Here is a 22,964-nt window from a genome sequence, read left to right as displayed (position 1 = left end):
AATTCATCCCAGAATTCTGTTTGCATCTGACAACCCTGTTCCTGTAGTTACGCCCAGAGGACACAGTAAATCTCAGAGTCAAATCTTAGCTCAAGGCTCTTCATTTCAGACAGCAACCAGACAGGTCTGTCTATATAACCAAGCTGAACTAACAAGAATTTGAAACTAACGAGAAACCACCATCTGATTAAATTGTTTCTCGTTGGACACAACATAAACACATTTAATTTATAAACTCATGTACTTGGGCAACATTTTATTTATTCGTCACAGGTTTCAGCTGCAAGGGTCTAACAGGAGACAAATGGTGCTTTGGCTCAATAGCTTCTCATCAATGCTCAGTTATAAACTGTACAAATCTTCAGCAGTTGATTATTTCCTTTAGACATCTTAATCATTGTTATACCGGTTTAAAGTGTAGATTCCAAGATTTCTTTACACCACACACACACACCCACACACCTCAGCAATACCAGCTACATTAATTTAATAGATGCCGTGCACATATCCAGACAGACATCCATGCAACGGGTGTACGGGTCTGCTATTAAAAGTGAATATACAGTGCAATCATGTGATAGTCAAAATGTGATAATATCAGTCTTTCATTATTTCCTTCAGTCGATCAAACTCCAGTTAATTCAAGCATATATTTCAAGCACACAGAGGGAAAAGACTGAGCATGCCCCGATGAGGAGGGCATTTAAGCTGGGGTGAGGCCTGAGGTGAAAATGTAATATGGAGATTCAGATTCATTTAGTAGTTTTTTGAGCTTTCTGGGCCGATTTCGTCACTTTCCCACTGCCGCCGATCTTCTTGTCCACGCTTTTTATGACACCAACTGCAACAGTCTGCCTCATATCTCTGACGGCAAAACGCCCTAGGACAACACAAAAACATACGTTTTTTATGAAAATTGCTTGATGAAAGACCTAGTGTCTTTTCTGATTGGTGTTCGTGAGAGAGCTGACTAAAGACTTCCATCCATACATAATCATCTATCAGGACTGTGCCTTAGAGAAAACCAGATTTACTTGGTGAAAACTAATTTTAATGGAGATTTTAAGGGAAAAAATGATAAGAACAAGATGCAATAAAAATGATGTCACAGCAGGTCAAAAGTGATGCAACACGGTATAATGAAACAGGCCTAATAACCAGTTTCAGTGGAACTTCAGTATCAGAGGAAATGTAATCTAGAGACAAAAATGCACATCCTGAACTCATGTTTTCAAAAGAAAGATGTGGAGGCTCGCATCACTGAAGAGTCAGGCCTTTAACCTTACAACGATGGACTTTATCTTATTTATTGACCATGTTGAGTGACCAATGGTATTGAGACTATTGAGTGACTAATGGTAATGTAAGCCTGAGACACCAATTCGAAATAAGTATGACAAACCTATCTACGGGTCGCTTAGTTCTTGTAAAATCATGAATCATGTCTTTTTCTAAAGCCTCAGATATATATATATATATATATATATATATATATATATATATATATATATATATATGGCATGAAAATAAAAATATCAAGGAACTAATTAGCAGATGCTTGAACAATGTTTCTTTTTTTATATCTTTTCATGATTATGTTTAGGCTTCACATGCAAAATGCTACAGCCGCTTTAATTGTTTTCTTTGGATGTTAAAATTATTTCTCCCAGCCATTACATGCCCGTTAGGCCAATTTTCATGAATATTTTCCACCCCATCTATCTTACCATGATTAATATAAAGCAGACACATAAATATATATTCATATTTTAGAAATGCTGAAAAAGAAAAAGTACATCCAAACAAAATAAAAGCAAAACTAAACTAAAAACAACTAAACAAAAATAAAGCAAAGCAAAATAAAGCTAAACAAAACATAAAATAAAGAAAACCAAAAGCAAAGTATCAAAGAAAAGCACAGTAAACAAACTTAAAGACAGCTAAAAAATAAAAATAAAATAAAAAGCAAAACAAAAGCCAAGCAAAACATCAAATAAAAGCAAAACTACTAAAGACAGCTAAACAAGACAGCAAACAAAAAGAAAAGCAAAAGATCAAAGAAAAGGCAGCTAAACAAAACAAAACGAAAGCAAAGCAAATTTAAAAAAGCAAAGCAAAACATCAAAGAAATGAAAATCACACTGTGATTCATAACTATTTAATGTAAGGTTGGGAATTGGACACATACCCAGTGGAGGATACTGAGAGAAGCTCTCCACACACATTGGTTTTCCTGGGATCATGTCCACAATGGCGGCATCTCCAGACTTCAGGCTTTTAGGGTTGTCTTCCAGCTTCTTGCCTGAACGGCGATCAATCTTCTCCTTAAGCTCAGCAAATTTACAGGCAATGTGAGCGGTGTGACAGTCTATGACAGGAGAGTAACCCGCACTGATCTGACCTGGGTGGTTTAGAATGATGACCTGATATATATATATATATATATATATATATATATATATATATATATATATATATATATATATATATATATATATATATATATAGAGAGAGAGAGAGAGAGAGAGAGAGAGAGAGAGAGAGAGAGAGAGAGAGAGAGAGAGAGAGAGAGAGAGAGAGAGAGAGAGAGAGAACAAAAATTCAGATATCAAGAAAGATATCGAGATAAACAAGTTGACAAACAAGTGTGTTGTCCCACCTGTGCTGTAAACCCTGATGTTTCCTGCGGCGGGTCTGACTTACTATCCCCACACACGTTACCTCTTCGTATGTCTTTTACAGACACATTCTTTACGTTAAAGCCCACATTGTCTCCTGGCAGAGCTTCGTTTAGAGACTCATGATGCATTTCCACCGACTTCACTTCTGTAGTGATGTTTACCGGGGCAAAGGTCACCACCATACTTGGCCGCAGGATACCCGTCTCCACCCTTCCCACTGGGACGGTCCCTATACCTGAGGAGAAACGACATCTCTGAATAAGTGTGTTCTGAAGACACAGTGGCGTAGCGAGCCATAAAAGCTTTTCAAACTCAAAATATAACCACAAACTGAACTTAAAAATTACATCACCCCATAAAATGTGGTTGTGATTTGAGTGGGTTAATCCCACCTCCGATCTTGTAGACGTCTTGTAGGGGTAGACGTAAGGGCTTGTCAGTGGGGCGTGTTGGAGGCATGATGGTATCGAGAGCTTCCAGTAGAGTAACGCCACTGGCATGCTGCTCCTTCCTGTCCATCTTCCAGCCTTTAAACCACGGCATCTGCACAGCACAAATGAGGCAATATTATTAATCAAATCACTAGCATTCTGCCAACAGTTTAATTGAAAAGTGCTGTACGGTATGAAGTCTTTAGAAAACAAACACAAACACACATGCCAAGGGGACTCACATTAGAAGACGATTCCAGCATGTTGTCGCCATGCCAACCTGAAATCGGGACGAAGGGTACGGAGGCTGGGCTATAACCGATCTTTTTGATGTAGGCACTGACTTCTTTAACAATCTCATCATAGCGTTTCTCACTGTAGGACGGCTCAGTGGAGTCCATCTTGTTGACGGCTACAATCAGCTGCTTGACGCCCAGCGTGTAGGCCAGCAGGGCGTGTTCCCTCGTTTGCCCATTTTTAGAGATGCCCGCCTCAAATTCACCCACTCCAGCTGCCACAATTAGAACAGCACAATCTGCCTGAAAAGATTAAAAAGATGAAAGCCATAGTAAACTTTTACATGGGTCACAATCTACAGGCATAGCTTACCTACAAATGAAAGTTCCTATCCATACCCACTTGCCATTTTACACTGCTCAAAAAAATTAAAGGAACACTGAAAACACTTTGATATTTGAGAAAAATATCATGCTGGATATCTATACTAATATGGCCTAGGTAATGTATTATGAACAAAAGGGTGCCACATTGTTTGATGGAAATTGAAACGATCAACCTACAGAGGACTGAATTCAAAGACACCCTGAAAATCAAAGTGAAAAAACGATGCAGCAGGCTAGTCCATTTATTTTCAATGTCATTGCGCCAACTCAAAATGGTACCAAGTAGTTTGTGTGGCCCCCACATGCTTGTATGCATGCATGACAACGTCAGGGCGCGCTCCTAATGAGACGACTGATGGTGTTCTGGGGTATTTCCACCCAGATCTGGACCAGGGCATCACTGAGCTCCTGGACAGTCTGAGGTGCAACCTAGCGCCATCGGATGGACAGGAGCACAATGTCACAGAGGTGTTCTTTTGGATTTAGGTCAGGCGAGCATGGTGGCCATTCAATGTTATCAATTCCTTCATCCTCCAGGAACTACATAAATACTTTTGCCACATGAGGCCGGGCATTATTTTGCACCAGGAGGAACCCAGGATCCACTGCACCAGCTTCGGTTCTGACGATGGGTCCAAGGATTTCATCCCGATACCTAATGGGAGTCAGGGTGTCATTGTCTAGCCTGTAGAGGTCTGTGCGTCCCTCCATGGATATGCCTCCCCAGAGCATCACTGACCCAGCACCAAACTGGTCATGCTGAACAATGTTCCAGGCAGCATAACTCCACGGCTTCTCCAGACCCTTTCTCAACTATCATGTGCTCAGGGTGAACCTGCTCTCATCTGTGAAAAGCAAAGGGCACTAGTGGTGGACCTGCCAATTCTAGTGTTAAATGGGAAATGCCAATCAAGCTCCACAGTGCCGGGCAGTGAGCACAGGGCCCACTAGAGGATGTCTGGCCCTCAGGCCACCTTCATGAAGTCTGTTTCTGATTGTTTGGTCAGAGACTGGATGGATGCGGGATGTCATTTTGTAGGGCTCTGGCAGTACTCATCCTGTTCCTCCTTTCACAAAGGAGCAGATACCAGTCCTGTTGATGTGTTAAGGACCTTCTACGGCCCTGCCCAGCTCTTCTAGAATAACTGTCTGTCTCCTGGAATCTCCTACATGCTCTTGAGACTGTGCTGGGAGACGCAGCAAACCTTCTAACAATGACACGTATTTATGTGCACTCCTGGAGGAGTTGGATTGCCTGTGCAACCTGTGTAGGGCCCAGGTATCACCTCATGTTACCAATAGTGACACTGCCCCTAGCCAAATGCTAGGGGGGGGGGATCTAGCCCAGAGAAGAGAGAGAGTCAGTGGCCTCCACCTGTAAAACCATTCCTGTTTTAGGGGTTGTCTCATTGTTGCCCATCTTGTGCACCTGTTGTTAGTTTCATTAACACCAAAGCAGCTGAAACTGATTAACAACCCCCTCAACTGCTACTTAACTGACCAGATCAATATTCTGGGAGTTTAATTGACTTGAGGCTATTCTCTGATTAAAAAGTGTTCCTTTAATTTTTTGGAGCAGTGTATTTCTTATGTTGGAGAAAAAAAAATTGAAGACTGAGTATTAGGTAGAGATGTTCTCACCCAAGCATCACTATTCTTGTACATTCTTGTAATTGAGTCACTACCTGAGACGTCCCAGTGATCATGTTCTTGATGAAGTCTCTGTGTCCTGGAGCATCTATTATAGTTATGTAGTACTTGGTGGTCTCAAACTTCCAGAGTGAAATGTCTATGGTAATTCCTCTCTCCCTCTCTGCCTTCAGCTTGTCCAGAACCCATGCATACTTAAAGGAACCTTTTCCCATCTGCCAAAACAAAAATATGCGAGGGTAAAGAGGGAAAAATGCCTTCACAACTTAACAATTCTTGCTAGAATAATAAATAAACACCTCTTATGGTTGTATGCAGATGCTTATAAACAGAAAATTATATGAAAAATGAAGCTAAATCAATATCTATTAAAGGTTTGTTTCCTGGGATACTGGAAATTCGGTAACTTGTTTTTCCTCTTAAGTGCTCATTGTAGCTCTATGAAAGCTCTTTGTGAACTTCACATTGTGCTTAATCCTGGGTTATTGTTGTTCTAAACCCCTCTTTTATCCCCAAGTAGAGAAAGGTTTCACTCTTGTAACTTGTGAACCCTGAGCTGTTAATCGATAGGTTTTAGGTTAAAACCCTTCAAATATTCTAGGTTCAAATCCTGCAAATGTTCATACTTTATGTCTCAATATTGTGCCCTTGAGATTGGCACTTGCTCCAGAGATCTATCCCAAAAATAAATCACGTAACAATTTTTACGACAGAAGGTTGGTTTAAATCCCATAATGGTCTAGGATTCACATCTATCCTCATCCCTGCTCACACATGACAGTGGGAGGTTGTAGGTTTAAATCCCATAAGGGTCCATACACTAGGCCTTAGTATTGTGGCATTCAGTAATTCACCTACTCCCGCTGACTGTCCATGTAATTAGTCTTTTAATTTTCACAACAGAAGGTTGTAGGTTTAAATCTCATACAGGGCCATACACTAGGCCTCAGTATTGTGACATTCAATAATTTACCTACTTTTGCTAACTGTCCTTGTAATTAGTTTTTTAATTTTCACAACAGAAGGTTGTAGGTTTAAATCCCGTATGGGTCCATTCGCTATGGCTCAACATTGTGTAGTTCAGTTAATCACTTATCCCAGTTGACATTCATTGTAATAAGTCTCAACAATTTTCACAATTACAATGTTGTAAGTTCAAGTCCCAGATGGGTCAATATCTTGTGCCCCTGAGCAAGGCATATGCTCCAGACAACTCTCACTTTTAATATCTGTTTAACATTTTCACAACAATCCAAAAGATTGCAGCTCTGAAAAGGAAGCTATTAGGTCAGGGATTGGCAACTTTGGTCATGGAGGGTCACTCTAAATAGGTTAGAATTTTCAGGTGTGTGATTAGGGATATAACTAAACTTCAGGACAGAGGCCCTCCAAGACCAGAACTGCCCATCCTTTTTGTACTGTAGGTAAAACCCCTGCTTATAGTGATGATGTTAAGTCAAGGTTACTAAAGCACCTATCTTTAGTAAACCTATAACACTGATCCAATAGGCTTCTCTGTGCACACAGTTTTTACCCCCTACATTTGTATGTATGAAGAACAAGTTATCCTCAAAGACTGAGGTAAGGTGTTAGACCCATTGGGATTGCACTTTACAGTTTAGTGTGTGTCAAGTAGACAGAAGTGTAGGGCCTGACTAATGGTTCTGCTTTCTCCAGAAATCTGTTTATCCTTTCCTTTCATCTCCAATGGCATCTTCCAAGAAGTAAATGTCTTAATATAATTACACAGCAAGTCTCCCTCTGCTCTCCAGTGCATGAGAGCGGAGATGAAGGCATAGTGTTCTGCACAATACGAGTCTTACATAATTATCCTACGCTGTAAGTGGGTTGAAGTAACCCATCATTCTGCACAGACCACAATTCTCAAAAAGCATTAGAAAATGGTCTATGCCAATGAGTTCACTTAAATTTAAATGGCAGGTGCAACTGGACTCCTGGTTTTCCCTTGATCAATGTTTATCACTTTACCAACTAAAATCTGGCTTTCTGGCCAACTCACCATACTCTTAGAAATTTGACTCACCAAATTCGAACTCCTATGAAACACTCGTGACCCTGTTCACCTACCTCAGCAGCCTCTTTTTCAAACTTCTCAATGGTTCTTTTATCAATTCCTCCACATTTATAGATGAGATGGCCAGTGGTGGTGGACTTCCCAGAATCAACATGGCCAATGACCACAATGTTTATGTGGATCTTCTCTTTCCCCATGATGAAAGGGCAGGAAGAGAAGATGGAAACGGATGGAGCTTTCCTCTGTCTACAGCCGTGGCAAGCGAGGCAAAGAACATTTGTACAAATAGATACAAACATGCACTTTCATCCCAGAACACAATTCAGTATTCACAGTAAATCAAAGCCATTAAAGGTAATTTCTGACCAACATAAAAAGGGAGATAAATACATCAGATAAAAATACAATGCATATTGATTTATAAAATATCTCAATTGTAATCAATACATATAACTGATGACTATTTGAGCTCATTCAATGAGATCAGTAGTTGAACAAGAGATAACCTTACAAAACTTGCATACTTTTTTTTTAAGACCAAAGAATCCTAAAATACCATCTCCCATAATTTTCAAAAACTTTTTATACAAGTTCACATGGCTCTTGCAGATCTATAAGAAGGGCTGTTTTACACATTTCACACTGGATCATAACCGGGTTGTAAGTGCTGCTTCAAAATGCCAAAAGGAGTAACAGGAGCAAGAGACAAAAAATAGAGAGTAGGCAAATTATTGAAAACTGCATTTAAACTGAAACAGGCCGTTTATCAGCTGATCAAAAGTTTAAGACCATAGCCCAAAAATAAATGGACAACAGTACTAAAAGTGTCAAAAACGGACTCAGTAGTGAGTAGCCCCACCGTTCTTGTTGATCACTTTATAAACTCGTTTCGGCATGCTTGATGCGACTGTTTCCAGGAGGCTGGTGGGAACGTTGCTCCATGTGGTGAAGATGGCTTCACGAAGGGCATCCACGGTCTGGAATTGACGTCCATTTTTGTAAACTTCCCTTGCCATCCATCCCCAAACGTTCTTAATGGGATTTAGATCAGGGGAACACGCAGGATGGTCCAAAAGAGCAACGTTATTCTCCTGGAAGAAGTCCTTCGTCAGACGGGCTTTGTGAATTGCAGCGTTGTCCTGTTGAAAGACCAGTCATTACCGCACAGACGGGGGCCCTCGGTCAAGAGGGATGCCCGCTGCAACAGATCCACATAGCCAGTTGCTGTTTGACGCCCCGGCACAACCTGAAGCTCCATTTTCCCATTGAAGGAAAAAGCACCCCAGATCATGATGGAGCCTCCTCCACTGTGCCGCGTAGAAAACATCTCAGGTGGGATCTCCTTGTCATGCCAGTAACGTTGGAAGCTATCAAGACCGTCCAGGTTAAATTTTTTCTCGTCAGAGAATAAAACTTTCTTCCACTTTTCAATGTCCCATGTTTGGTGCTCCCTTGCAAATTCTAAACGGGCAAGTTTGTGTCGTGGGAGGAGACGTGGCCTCTGAAGACGTTTTTTGTTCTTGAAGCCCTTCTCTAGCAGATGACGCTTTATGGTTATTGCGCTGCAGTCAGCATTAATAAGGGCCTTAATTTGGGTTGAGGATCGACCTGTGTCTTCACGGACAACCCGTCGGATCCTGCGGTTCAGTGCAGGTGAAATCTTTTTGGGTCTACCACTTGACTTTTTTGTTCCATATCTCTCAGGATTTTTTAAGAAATGTAAAATGACTGTCTTACTGCGTCCAACCTCAGCAGCGATGGCGCGTTGCGGAGGGCCTTGCTTGTGCAGCTCAACAATCCTGCCACATTCAAAGAGAGAAAGCCTTTTTGCCTTCGCCATCAGGAGATCTTGACAGTATGACTGCTTGAAGGACAAATGACATGAAAGCCATATTTTTGTGCAGATTTGACCTTTTTTAATGGATATGGTCTTAAACTTTTGATCAGCTGATGAACGGCCTGTTTGAGTTTAAATGCAGTTTTCAATAAATTGCCTACTCTCTATTTTTTGTCTCTTGCTCCTGTTTCTTCTTTTGGCATTTTGAAGCAGCATTTACAATCCGGTTATGATCCACAAGTGTGAAATGTGTAAAACTTGCAATGCATCCCCTAGTCTTAAGATTTTGTTCAGGAGTGTGTGTGTGTGTGTGTATGTGTTTTATATATATATATATATATATATATATATATATATATATATATATATATATATATATATATATATATATATATATATATATATATAATAATATACACATACATAAATAAATACATATACAAACACACATAATTTGCATCTCCCTTAATAGTGTCAAAGCAGGGTGTTGAAATCACACCTCCATTGTGTGAAAGAACAAAATGTGCAGAATTCGAAAAGACCTTCCAGGTTTTTTGTCAAAAACAGAGGGTAGCTTCACTGCTTAGGACAAACCAGGGACTCATGCACAACTATTACAAAAGGCTAGAAAGTCTTTGATGCTGAAGATAACATCACATAAAATTAAGATGCAAGGATGTGCCATCCGTTAAGAGTCTATAAAAGTCTATCAGCAGGAGGATGTTTGTGGCCTCTTACCTGAAGTTGACAGACAGAACAGGGTCCCTGTTCTCCCCTCAGCAAACTGACACTGCTCCTGCAAAGGTGGCGGCAGAGTCCAAGTCTGTGCGCGTAATGAACTCACCCCACTTTGATACAGCAATGCGGCACTCAAAGTGGGGGGAGGCTGGTGGTGAGAGACTGCAGTGAGACAGCTGCAACAGCAGCAGAAACAAGCTGAGAGGAAAAGTGGAGAGACAAAGGAGGAACACACTGGACTAGATCAGCGTTAAGTGACTCAGCATGTTATCCCGAATCATCTCCTGCTGGAGAAGAATCTGATTGGTTCTGTGTGGGTTTGTATGAGAGTTTGAAATATGACACCTGTCTATACAAAATTCATAATATCATTTTGTTTGTTTTGTTATTGACAGTGTTTATTGCCAGGTTATTCTAGAGGGAACGCAGTTGATTAGTTAAAATACACATCTCAAATTTCCTAAAACCTTCTGAAGCTCGCGATTTCAGACTAAACTGCATTCACCAATAAAATACATCATGCAAATTTTTAAGATACTTTAATTTAAAGTGCATTTTGATCATCTGAAAAAGCAAGCAGAACACAGTAATACACATTCTGATTTGGTCTCTGCTCTCTCAGACTTCATTTTGTCACTTATAAACCACGATATTCAGAAATCACTAATATCATGATTATTATTATTAATGTTGAAAACAGTTGTGATGCTTAATTTTTGTGGAAACTGAGTTGCTTTGTTTACTGAAATTCATAAAAAAAGCATTTATTTGAAATAAAAATCAATGTTAAAGTCTTCACCGTCATTTAATAAAAAAAATGTAGTGTGTACTAACTGAATAAAAGTATTAAAAGTCATTAGAAACCAAACAAACTTTAGTTGTGAATGTAGTGAATGTAGTTTAAGTATCACCTGTTGACAGAAGAAAAGGGCATCAGGCAGAAAAATGGGAATAAGAATTCAAATCAGACCAACATTATTCAGTGTAATTCTTTTTTAATCAGGGACATACTCCTGATGTTCTTAACACACATACGGTCAAACAATTCAATCAAGCATGACTCAGAAACAGTGTAACTATCCACCACTATTTCCTAAGCATTTGATCAATGACCGTCTAATAGGCTAATTGAATCAGCTAATTTCATACAGTTAATAACAGACATCTAGCTCAACTTATTTGCGGTGCAAGTTCTAATAAATCACACAACAAACTAGTTGATTCAGATCCATCTCAAGAACATTGGCTTGGACAAAAATAAAATAAAGCTACCAGTTAAAATTCCCAGAAACGTTTTTCCTTTTTTTAAATTTTTTATAAAGTCGCTGTTCTGTTTCCAGAGCAGAGGAAAGCTTATTAGTTTCCCATACTTTCCCCATCAGTCTAGTCCGATCCTACACAATCACCATAGACTTTCCTCCTCCTATATCTCTGCTGTCTCTGTGTGTGAACAGCTCAGAACGCTTAAAGCACAGGAACGCCTCGCAGTGAACTCCTGGACTGCAGATAACGCACACGAAACATCACACATCCCCTGCACGTTATGTCATTTCCCTTCCACATTGGCTCTGGCGCGACCAATATAAGCTACACCTTTCTCAGTCAGTTCTTTTCAAACATCTGATGTCCTAAGTCCTCCTGCTTCAAGCTGCGGCTACGTCCTGCGGCGCTTGGCTCCCCCAGGGCTGGAGGGGTTGCTGGAGTTCATCACCTTCTCCACGGCTCGGCTCCTCTTCCTCTTTTCCCCGGCTGATTCCTTCGACCCGCTGCCCGTCTCACCGGAGCCCCCCCTCTCGCCCCGCTCTCTCTCTTTCTCGCGCCCGCTGCCCGACCTCTCCGACATCTTCACGGAGGAATTGCTGCCTGACGAAGGGAGAAGGGAAGGATGAAACAGGGGAAAAAGGGGTGGAATAAGGAGACACAAAAAACAAAACCAATTAATAACATTACAAAAGAACAAAAAAAGGTAACTTTAATTTACAGTGTCCTTGTAACATGTTACATATAGTTGCTGTAGTAATAACAGTAAAAGCATAATTACACCCCAAACCTAATCCTTTTGTAGGTGCATTGTAAGTTAATTATTACAAAGTTCTTAAATGTATAATTACACTGTAATAAGGACACCTTAAAATAAAGTGAAACCAAATTAAAGTTATTTCCACCAACTTTCTAAGTGTGTAATTCCTGCACCACCATACTACACTAAATGAAGCCTGACATTAGTTTAACCAATAGTTAGTTGCAGAACAACCCGTTTGTCCAAACAATGGTAGACAGTAGGGACATCACAATTCTCAATATAATATAAAACCGTTCGGTACGGCATTCACGGTTCAATACGCGCTTGTGAAATGTTTTTTTCGGGTTTGCTTTTAATGAATTATTTCTATTTCTCTTCATTTTATTTTGGTAAAAAAAAAAATTCTGTTTATTTCGGCTCTTTTTGAGTGTGCCTGTGAGTCTATGTCCTGATATGAACAAATATCCAGTCATATGCACTGAAGTTAGGGAGTGTTTAGCTGCGTTTTAAAGCCTTCAATTAAAAATTTCATTTGTGTTTTACATGCGCCGAGCGCGCGCTAAAAGCCTGTCAAACACACGTGATTACTGGACTAAGTAGTCTTAATGCGATAATACTTTCAAATACACACAAGGTTAACATATATAAACACAGTCGGTTATGTCTAAAGTGGAAGTAAAATAACGCGTCTGAATACGTGATGCGAGCAGGTCTTAGGAGCGCAGCCTAGTGATTGTGAACGCTTGTCCTTAAAGGGACAGTTCACCTCTAAAATTATTTTAATAAAACAAGTAAAAACAAAGAGAAAAATCAATCACTGCTATTTAATAAAGTAATAATACAGTAGCTTTAAATCAATGTATATTGCATATTGAAGACTGTAGTTTTAATTTTAGCCTACATTTATTCATTCAATTTTTATACTTAAATGCTACTGTACATTAGAGTGCGGATCGGGCTGCATTTTTCTGTCCGAGCCCGACCCGCGTCCGACAGAGCAGTAACCGAACCCGACCCGAGCCCGACAGGCATTCAAATATTTATGTCCGAGCCCGACCCGAGCTTGTTTGTGTGGAAATCCCGCTTTTATTAAGCAACTGTAAGGAAGGCATTCTGAAATGTTTACAGACGAGCGCATCAGCATGCACACGGGGCATCAAACGTTACACAGAGCCCAATCAAATAGCAAACTGAAATTAAATGAACAAAGGTCTGCTAAAAATGGCCCAAGCTAACAGAACAAAACATTAACGTAACACAATTTAAATGCTTATTGAAATGAAAGTCATCTTACCAATTTTCTCAAACTGTATGTTTCCTAAACTGCAACATGGGATCTATTTACATAATCTATCCATCAAAGTTTAGGCTAATCGAGGTTTTATGCAGAAAAAGGATTGCATCAACTGTGGATGGCTTCAAGGCTGTCCTGCTGCCAGCAGCGCTGAAGTTGCGCTCACTGGAATGACAAGGATGCCGCGGGCAATGCACGCGTGCACGCACGCACGCGACATAAACAAATTTCCGCATGCAGGAAGACGGATGTTAGGGTTATATAATGCATGTATTTTAATCACAAAAACAAACCATTGCATCAAGTTAAACAGGCCCATTGGCTACTTGCATAATAATCAGTTTTAAATTTAAAAGGTTCAATGCCTTTTCGCGCTGACGTGACCGAGCCCGACCCGAACCCGAACGTCATTTCTAAATATCTGTCCGAACCCGGCCCGACCCGTCGGGTACCGTCGGAACCCGTCGGGCTCGGGTCGGGTATCCATCCTCTACTGTACATCTGAGCTGCCACTGTAAATCTTTATATATATTAATTTTATATTATACAATACACCAGGAATGTGTACAAGGTTTTTTTTTAAGTAAATGTAAGTTTAAGTAATGTTTTTCCATTTTTTTTTAGTAAAATAAAGAAAGATTATTACAATAAAAACATTTTCTTCTTAACCTTTTATTGTTCCTGTCGCCTAATAGCACAGCAAAAAAAAAAAAAAAACGAACCAAACCGAGGTATGTATTGAACCGTGGACTAACTGTTTTGTGGCATCCCTAGTAGATGGAGTTAAAATTGTGCAGAAAACTAGCATAAACTTTGCAATAGAGTTTGGTGATGATAGTGGCAAAGAAATGACACACTTCACCTTCGTCCATAATATTAACATTTATAGTTTGGAAAAATCACTTTTCTCTAATCTAAGAACCATGAATGTATCCTCCAATCCAAAAGCGTGCGTTTCCATTACCAAATGTTCAGAGAAAGGTCAACCGGCAACCGCATTTCCATAACCAGCTTTACGTAACGTGTTTTGACATGACAGCACAATTTACCTTCTTTATAATACAATTATTGTTTTCCTGAAGCATCCGAAATTCAAGCTCCAAGAATGTGCTGACTATATATAATAATAAAATATAATAATATAATAATCTCTTTAAGAAAATAAACGTTTGAAAGTTGGAGTAATAATATGATTACATTTATCAGCCACAATTAATTTTGTGATCGCAGACGTTACAAGAACTGTATGTTCTTCAGTGAAAAACCCTAGTTATTGAGGGAAAATAAAAAGAAATAAGATTTCAGATTCCATCTTAATTTTATGTATTTTTTCATGCTTTAATTTAGATGATTTTAATTATTTAAATAAAAATGATCCCGTAATTTACTCTAACCCTCCAGACATCGTAGATGTATATGAATTTCTGCTTTCAGTCGAACACAACCAGTTATATAAAAAAATATCCTGGATCTTCCAAGCCTTATAATGGCAGTGAATAGATTTTAAAGCCCAAATAAGTGCCTCCATCTATCATAAAAGTAATCCATACGGCTCCAGGGGGTTAATAAAGGCCTCCATTTTTGTAAGAAAAAGATCCTCATTTCAAACTTTATAAACTATAATCACTAACTTATGTTTACAAGTCGGAAGAGTGACCTCAGACTCAACACATGATGTACTGACAAACACAAAAGCGCAGAGGATAGAGCAAAATAAAACACGAGTCAAGTCTAAAATGAGCATTTAAAAAATGTGTTGCTCAACCGTTTTTGTTTGAACTGCAAGAGGTGTCTACTCTCACGGTCCTTCCTAAGCCTAAGCTACGCCTACATCCTGCGTCAGACCTCGTTACCAGAAACAAAATGATTATAGTTGATAAAGTTATAAATATGGATATTGTTCTTCAAAAATGCATCGCTTTGCTTCAGAAGGCCTTTATTAACCCCCCTGGAGCCGTATGGATTTAATAATGGATGAATGCACTTTTTCTTCAAGATATCAGTTACTATTCACTTCCATTACTCCCACAAGCACGGAATCATCAGGATATTTTTTTAATATGACTCAGATTGTGAAGAAGAAAGTCATATACACCTAGGATAGCTTGAGGGTGAGTAAATTATGAGATAGTTGTAATTTTTGGGTGAACTAACTCTTAAGGTGAGCATCAAGACACAATCCCTTATAGTAAAAAGCATAATTTTTACCACTTTCCATGTGCATAAACTAAAGTCACTTAAATACTGCAATATTTATAAACTTGATTATTAGCAGCTAAAAGCTCACTACTGTCTAAAGTAAGTAGCTCATTAAACATGATCAGTACTTAAAAAGTAACAGTTAAAGCCTTTGCTTATAATGAGTCCACCAATATTTCAAAATCTATCACTGAAGTAGCAGGTACTGGTGCTCTGTTCTGAACCCCTCGTCTTAGCCAAATTCTAAGACAGCATTGTGAAAAATGCAATCGCACAATGCAATAAGCTCTGTGAAAGAAAGAAAAAAAACCACCTAGACAGAGGACTAAGCCAAATATATGGTAATTTTTATTCCCATTCAGTATTTTATCCTCTAATTGTGTGTACTGTGTGTTTACACTGTGTCATAGGGATTTTGCACCGGGTAGTTCTAGGAACTTAGTTTTAGAAACTAACCACCAGGGTCGTTCCCAGAGAACTAAAATGTCCCCTAGGGGAATTTTCCTGGTTGCGTTCACACCCTTTAGTAGGAACTCTGAAGTGATATATGCCGCACTCGTTTTGAATTCTTTTGATGGCGCTGAGAACGCCAGAGCCTGAACACACAGTGCTCACATTCTCAGTCGTCATTAGTTTACGATCTGTTTAAGAGTCCTGTCTAATGTGTTATTAGGTAGAACTAGAACTATAAATACAAAGAAAGCAGTCAGTATATGAAAAAGTATTACCGTTTGACAAAATACAATCATGTTTTGCTTGGTCTACTCAAAGTTGCGTTGGATTTTCTCTCTAGCGTAAATGTTGAGAGATCCATCTAGGATGGTTTTCCATGTTTGTAGTCTGTAAAGTGAAGATATAGGCTATAATCTGTGTGTGTAGATTTTGTTTTTAAATGACAGCACTGGTAGTTCCTATTGTGCTGGGTTAGACCCAACTCTGAAGCGGGAGCTAATTTAATACCCCCAAAGAAGTTTCTAGAACTAAAAATCATTGCAGTTGTTATGCAAATGCCTTAGCTATAAACCGTTTATTTAGCAGGACATTATATGAACTATCCAGAACTCTTTGGCTGCTACAAACTACTGTATGTTTTTTTTATAGCCAATTATAGAGGGTTCCAAATCAGTCACTTATAAAGTTCATAAATGTTTTGAAAGGACAGTATGATTTACCTTCTTAAAGGAATAGTTATCCCATAATTTACTCACCCTCAAGTGTTCTCGTAGGTGTATTTGTGACTTTCTGCTTTCAGCTGAACACAAACTGAGTTATATTAAATAAAATCCTGGCTCTTCCAGGCTTTATAATGGGGTTGAGTTGTAACAGATTGAAACCTTTCCGCTTGAACTCAACTCTCTCGCGAACACATGTACAGCCGTTGCAGCCTGAAACGAGTGATTATAGCTTATAAAGTTTTAAATGTGGATATTTTAACAAAAACCCATCGCGTCTCTTCAGAAGGCTTTTGTTAACCCATTGGAGTCATGTGGATTACTTTTATGATGGAAGAACTTTTTGGAGCTTTAAAAACTTTTCAATGCCTTTACAAAGCTGGGAAGAGCCAGGGTGTTATTTAATATAACTGTGCTCAGATGAAAGAAAAAAAGTCATATGTACCTAGGAAGGTTGATAGTGAGTAAATTATGGGATCATTTAAATTTTTGGGTGAACTATCCCTTTAAGAATAAGATTTTTTTTTCTGAAGCAACTGAAACTCGAGCGCCATGATGTGCTGACTTTATAAATATAATAATTTCTCAAAGAAAAGAAAATTGACATTAAAACTAACCAGAATTTTGTAATTCCGACATGATATGAACAAGCATTATACTTCTTAGCTTATCAACATACTAACACAACACTAAAATTGAGTTGAGTGCACTTCGCTTGAGGCTACCAAAAATTTGGACACATTAGTATTTGTAATGTTTTTGAAAGAAACTCATCAAGCCTACATTTATTTGATCAAAAAAAACAGATGTTTTTTTAATATTGTGATATATTACAATTTCAAATATTTGGTTTTCAATTTATTATACTTTAAATGATCATTTATTTCTGTGATGCAAAGTTGAAGTTTCAGGATCATTACTCCAGTCTTCAGTGTCACATGATGTGACATCCAGTCTATCACGTGATCCTTCAGAAATCATTGTAATATTCTGATTTATTCTGAGTGTTGGAAACAGTTCTGTTGCCTAATATATTTAATGAATAAAAAGTTCAAAAGAACTGCATTTATTCAAAATAAAAACATTTTCAAATAATATATATCTCCTTTACTATCAATTTTTATCAATTTAACACATCCTTGCTGAAGAAAATTATTGATTTATAAAAAAACAAAAACAATGACTGACCCCAAATTACTGACCAGTAGTGTAGATTGTTGTTACAAAAGATTTCTATTTTTAAAAACATTTGCTTATTTTTTTATAAATATTTTTTTACTTTTTATTCATCAAAGCATTATAAAAAAGTAGCACAGGCTGTGAAAAAATATTAAGCAGCAGAACTGTTTCCAGCTTTGATCCAGCAATTTTTTCCAGCAAATCAATCATCATATTAGAATGATTTCTAAGGGATCATGTGACACTGAAGACTGGAGGAATGATACAGAAAATTCAGCTTTGCATCACAGAAATAAATGATCATTTAAAGTATAATCAATTTAAAACCAATTATTTTAAATTGTAATAACACAATATTACATTTTCCCTGTATTTTTGATCAAATAAATGCAGGCTTGATGAGCAGAATAAACTCTCTTTCAAAAACATTACAAATAGTAATGTGTCCAAACTTTTGGCCTGTACTGTATGTGTATGTTGCTGCTCAAATAGAGGGTTCCGAATCAGTCACCTTTAAAAGTTAGTATGCTGCCTATGTAGAAACAAAACTTGTATCTCTAATGCTTTTAAAATCTAGAATTATGTGTTTAATAACCACATTTTACTATCTGCTTCAGCTAACAATTTTCAAATTGAAGATCGAAACCATGTCTATTATTTCTTCAACCTTGCTACCCAGAAATATTTGAAAAACTGGTGAACCCTCAAGTTATTTCATTATCATATATAGCGGTTGTTGTTCAACAAACCTGTCAAAGCAAACCCCTTAACATGCCATGCTTCATGCTCCCATACACACAGAGAATAACAACAAGCTAGGGTGCACAGAACACATAAAAAAGACAAAAGAGAAAGAGAAAGGAGGACAGCGAAAGAAAGACGAATAGAAAGACGCACATGGTCAGAGGTCTCTGAAGGCTGTCTACAGAGGCCTCTGGTAATGAGCTGGTCTGTACTGAGCTCAAGCTGGAGTTTTGGAACAGAGCGAAACGTTTTCTTCTGTCCATACCTCGCAAAATCCTGGCCAGCCATACTGGGACCCAGACCTTTGAAAATGAGACACAAATGACCAGTGTGAGCCACGCTGAGCTTCACGCCAACGGGAGAACGATCCAGAAAAAAAAAGTGATGTAATGACGCAGGTTTTAACAGGCGTCTTACGTCAAAAAGAAAGAGAGAGAGAAGGAAAGGAAAAAGAAGGGGGTGAGTAGATGATAGAAATTAAGAGAGTGAAGGAGGAGAGAACCTTCTTCATGGGTTGCAGGCGGGTCACTCTCTTCTTTGAACTCCTCCTTCACGTCATCTTCTGATCCCACTTTACCTGCGCAAAGACAAAAAGAGCTTTTAATTATCAGTAAAACCAAACGGATCAACTGTGGAAGACCACAACACAGACACTAAGAGCAGCTCACCTTCCTTGACATCCTGTATGATCTCTTCAGGAAGCACAAAGCTCTTTTCGGAGTTTGGAAACGGGAGGATTTCTGATTCATGCTGCAGCAACAAAACGGAATTCACTGATTAGCTTTGAGTCGCATTGTAGTAGTAAATGTTATTTATCCCTATTGAAAAACAAAAACAAAAAAACAAGTGGTCAGACGATATTATTTAATGGTCTGATATCTAGGGCTCATGTCGGGTTCATGGAGTTGGGACCAGAGCCAATGAGTTTGTCTGAGCTGTGAAAAAAATACAAGAAATCATATTTTCTCATTGTATTTCTCTCATCTTATTTTGGTTTAGAATGAGTAAAGCTGTTTGTTAGAATGACAAAAAGTTTTACATGTTAAATTTTAAGGCCGATTACCTTACTACCTGACAGCACTCGTCAAAGTGTCAGAAGGACCGGCCAATCAAATCAAAGAAGGCGGGTCTTTACAGTCAGATGTAAGTAGATATCAGTTTTACGATAGAAAGAGTCTAATACTGTCGGTCACTGAACATCTAGTGATGCAATTCGTGTCATTTATGATTTGTGTCATTCATAAATTAATGTGACGAGACAAGAAAACATTTGCAATTTTGACATATTAGACATACAAATAAGAATTAATGTGTGCACATTTAAAAATATATATATATATATATTATTTGCAAAGAGTAAATTGATTACTTCACAGCTACAATTAGACCTAGAATTTCTTTTTACCCTTCTTATTTATTTATTCCCTTAAATACCTTTTAATCCTTTATTTATTTATTTACTATTATTATGATGCAAAGAAGTGACACTCCGTCTATGGTCCTGAGGTTTCATTTTGTGATAATATCAGACCTTTTATTATATGTAATAGATAATTAAATTATAGCATATGATAATTAAATATTGCTAATTCCATACGATATTTAAACTCTAAGGAAAATTAGATAAGCTGTGTAGCTAAAATAATACAAGCAAAAAAAATATAATAATAATAATAATAGTAGTAGTAATAATAATATCTATGAGAAGCCAAATAAAATAAACATCACAATGTAATAGTAAATAAATGACTGACTGACTAAATAATGTAATAATTATAGTTTGAATCCTAGATTTAAACTTTTGGATCTCATATATACACCTGGGACTCAGGAATAAACTTCTGCCACTTTAGTCAATTTCTCTGACACGAACACAGGTTTCACAAGAACGACAACTTCTCCTTGGTCTTTAAAAATGACTGACATTAACTTAGTGATCAGATGTTAGCACTTTTATGTGAAATATGATGATATTTTGTAGATGACAGCATCTCAGGAAAATAAAGGTAAAAAAACTGAAACCTAAAAATGATAGGTGAATGATTTTTTTTGTGCATGTTTTTGTCATTTCATGTCATTTAACTTTTTCAACAACGGAGTCCTGATGTCAGCTACATTGGACATAACTGAATCGGATATTTGTTTTAACGTTTTTTTGTCTCCATTGGCTTCTAATGCTCTAATAATGTAGCTAATGACATGAGAGAGAAAAAAACTCACAAGAGGTTAAATTCCATTATATTATGATGACATACTGTACATTGCATGTAATGAATGGATTTCATAAAACAGTTGAGTTGTCTTACCAGCGCTTGCATGTCATACATGGTGCTCAGGTGATCCCAGATGACTTTAGACGACACCTGTCTGCCGATGTTCTGACTGAACTTATCACGAATACAGATCATGTGGAAATGACGATTCACCCCTGAAGATACGAGACAGTTTCACAAGAGACACGCTCCTTCGAGCACAGAAAACACCTTTGTGTTGATGTACAGTAGCCTAGCGCCCTAGCCATAATGCTATGCTAGTTAGCAGCCGCGCTAACGTTCGATAACATGTCAACAGATATAAGCAAGTCTCTTTTCTCCGTAAACACAGTATTATTCATTTTATAAAATAGTTCAACTTCATAATACTCTACAACCGTAAAGCCACGATACATATACTCGTTAAATTAAATAATTTTAAACAATTAGCGATTGGATCCGATAAAGCTAAAGATCACTATAACGCTTAGATTAACTCTAAAACGCTTTATCAGTATTTTTACAATCTGATTGGTGTGATGCAATAAATGCATTATTGATGTTAGATCTTTGAAAGATGAAAGGAGCACATGTTGCTTATTAATACTGTTACATTGTTTCACATGTGAAGTCCATAAAGAGAGTTCAGGCCTGTTATTCACATCACTCAAAGATGAATTCGACTTACCTACGGGTTTGTGACCCAGCATGGCGTGAAAAAGACAGACTTCTACTTCTTGACTCCATACTATCGATTCCTCGGCGGTACAAATACCGGTTTCTGCTTGTTTTTCGTCGGATGGCACAGTCTCAGCTTCCCCCATGATTCTGCACTGACATACACACACACACTCGCAGATGAGATGCCTCCCTGCTGCAGCTCTTCATCACATTCATAACATGTATAAATATAGATTTATTGAGTGCTTTCGTCAAGTGTCCACCTACTTGCACTATATCGTAGTGTTGAGTAAGTTACAATAAAAAAGTAATTCATTCCTAGCTACTAATTACATTTTAAATTTAATTGGATTACTGTGCTAATTACTCTCTAAAAAGTGTTGCATTAGGCTACTTATTAATTTCTAAATATCATATTAACCTCGACAACCTAAACAATATAATGATAGAGACGAACCTGCTTTTTTAATTCTTTCAAATAAATTATATAAAATTATTATTATTTAAATTAAGTATGCAGTATTTCATGAGATTACAGCAGGAGTAACTAATTAAATTACAGAAAAATTAAGTGATATCCCTTACTTTTTAAGTAATTACAGGGATTAATAACTTTAGTAAGGCATTACACATTGTATATATACATATATGTATATTTACATACAAGGAATTAAAACTTTTGCTTACGGGCTTAGTTATTAATCATCTGTTCACATTTAAAGCAATGTATATTTATTGTTTATATTATGGTTATAATAATAAAAAATGCATAATTTCAAAGTTTGCTTTCATTTCTTTATATATTTTTACCCACTTTTTGTTATTGATATTCATTTTTATTTCTTTGAAATATTTAACAATTTAAATCAGAATGACACTTCCTTACAGGAGCTTTTTTTTTTTTTAATGAATTATTAATGTTGTACATTTTCTGTCATTAATTTAATACAATAGATTCTAATCCTAATCTGACAATAGCTAATTTTGATATTGGCTAAATTACAGTATCAAAACGTGCCACAACTATTGTTGGATAATGCCTTATCATATATATATATATATATATATATATATATATATATATATATATATATATATATATATATATATATATATATATATATATATATATATATATATATATGTGTGTGTGTGTGTGTGTAATAAAAATGTATATATATTAGGGAATTTCTAGTATATAAAGTTTAATTGCTTTAATAAATGTGTCACCTCTGAATTAAATTGTATTAGCCATACACCTCATCCTAGCCAGGAGACACATTTCCAGCTACAAGCATTTTGTTCACAGTGAAAACAAAATATCTTCACAGCACAATCATTGCCAATCAGACTATATTTGATATGCTTAATATTCAGATTTATGTGGTGCAGTTTAACTAATGCAATTTCACAGTTGGCAGGACA

At 37.4% G+C, this 22,964-nt stretch overlaps 2 protein-coding genes across 6 annotated transcripts; both read right to left on the bottom strand.

The window, feature by feature from the left end:
• Nucleotides 1-241: 241 nt before the first annotated feature.
• eef1a2 (eukaryotic translation elongation factor 1 alpha 2) lies at nucleotides 242-10,212 on the bottom strand. 2 transcript variants are annotated; one of them, XM_067446704.1, is made up of 8 exons: nucleotides 9,996-10,212; nucleotides 7,474-7,666; nucleotides 5,421-5,600; nucleotides 3,355-3,651; nucleotides 3,074-3,224; nucleotides 2,660-2,916; nucleotides 2,189-2,423; nucleotides 242-880 (listed from the first exon to the last, which is right to left on the bottom strand). In XM_067446704.1, exons 2-8 carry the CDS (start codon nucleotides 7,615-7,617, stop codon nucleotides 753-755), a joined length of 1,392 nt encoding a protein of 463 aa, XP_067302805.1. In that variant the 5' UTR covers nucleotides 7,618-7,666; nucleotides 9,996-10,212; the 3' UTR covers nucleotides 242-752. The 2 variants fall into 2 exon arrangements, with proteins under 2 accessions (XP_067302805.1, XP_067302807.1); XM_067446706.1 differs by having other exon boundaries at nucleotides 7,474-7,673; nucleotides 9,997-10,212.
• Nucleotides 10,213-10,806: 594 nt separating this feature from the next.
• On the bottom strand, nucleotides 10,807-21,755 carry mrgbp (MRG/MORF4L binding protein). 4 transcript variants are annotated; one of them, XM_067446700.1, is made up of 6 exons: nucleotides 21,547-21,755; nucleotides 20,913-21,034; nucleotides 19,275-19,356; nucleotides 19,109-19,183; nucleotides 18,760-18,908; nucleotides 10,807-11,854 (listed from the first exon to the last, which is right to left on the bottom strand). In XM_067446700.1, exons 1-6 carry the CDS (start codon nucleotides 21,680-21,682, stop codon nucleotides 11,771-11,773), a joined length of 648 nt encoding a protein of 215 aa, XP_067302801.1. In that variant the 5' UTR covers nucleotides 21,683-21,755; the 3' UTR covers nucleotides 10,807-11,770. The 4 variants fall into 4 exon arrangements, with proteins under 4 accessions (XP_067302801.1, XP_067302804.1, XP_067302802.1 ...); XM_067446703.1 differs by having other exon boundaries at nucleotides 10,811-11,858; nucleotides 18,872-18,908; nucleotides 21,547-21,752; XM_067446702.1 differs by having other exon boundaries at nucleotides 11,694-11,858; nucleotides 21,547-21,754.
• Between the last annotated feature and the right edge of the window lie 1,209 nt (nucleotides 21,756-22,964).

Source organism: Pseudorasbora parva, chromosome 6 (assembly GCF_024679245.1).
Source record: "Pseudorasbora parva isolate DD20220531a chromosome 6, ASM2467924v1, whole genome shotgun sequence".
Classification (NCBI taxonomy): domain Eukaryota; kingdom Metazoa; phylum Chordata; class Actinopteri; order Cypriniformes; family Gobionidae; genus Pseudorasbora; species Pseudorasbora parva.
This window is presented reverse-complemented; position numbering and strand designations above follow the sequence as displayed.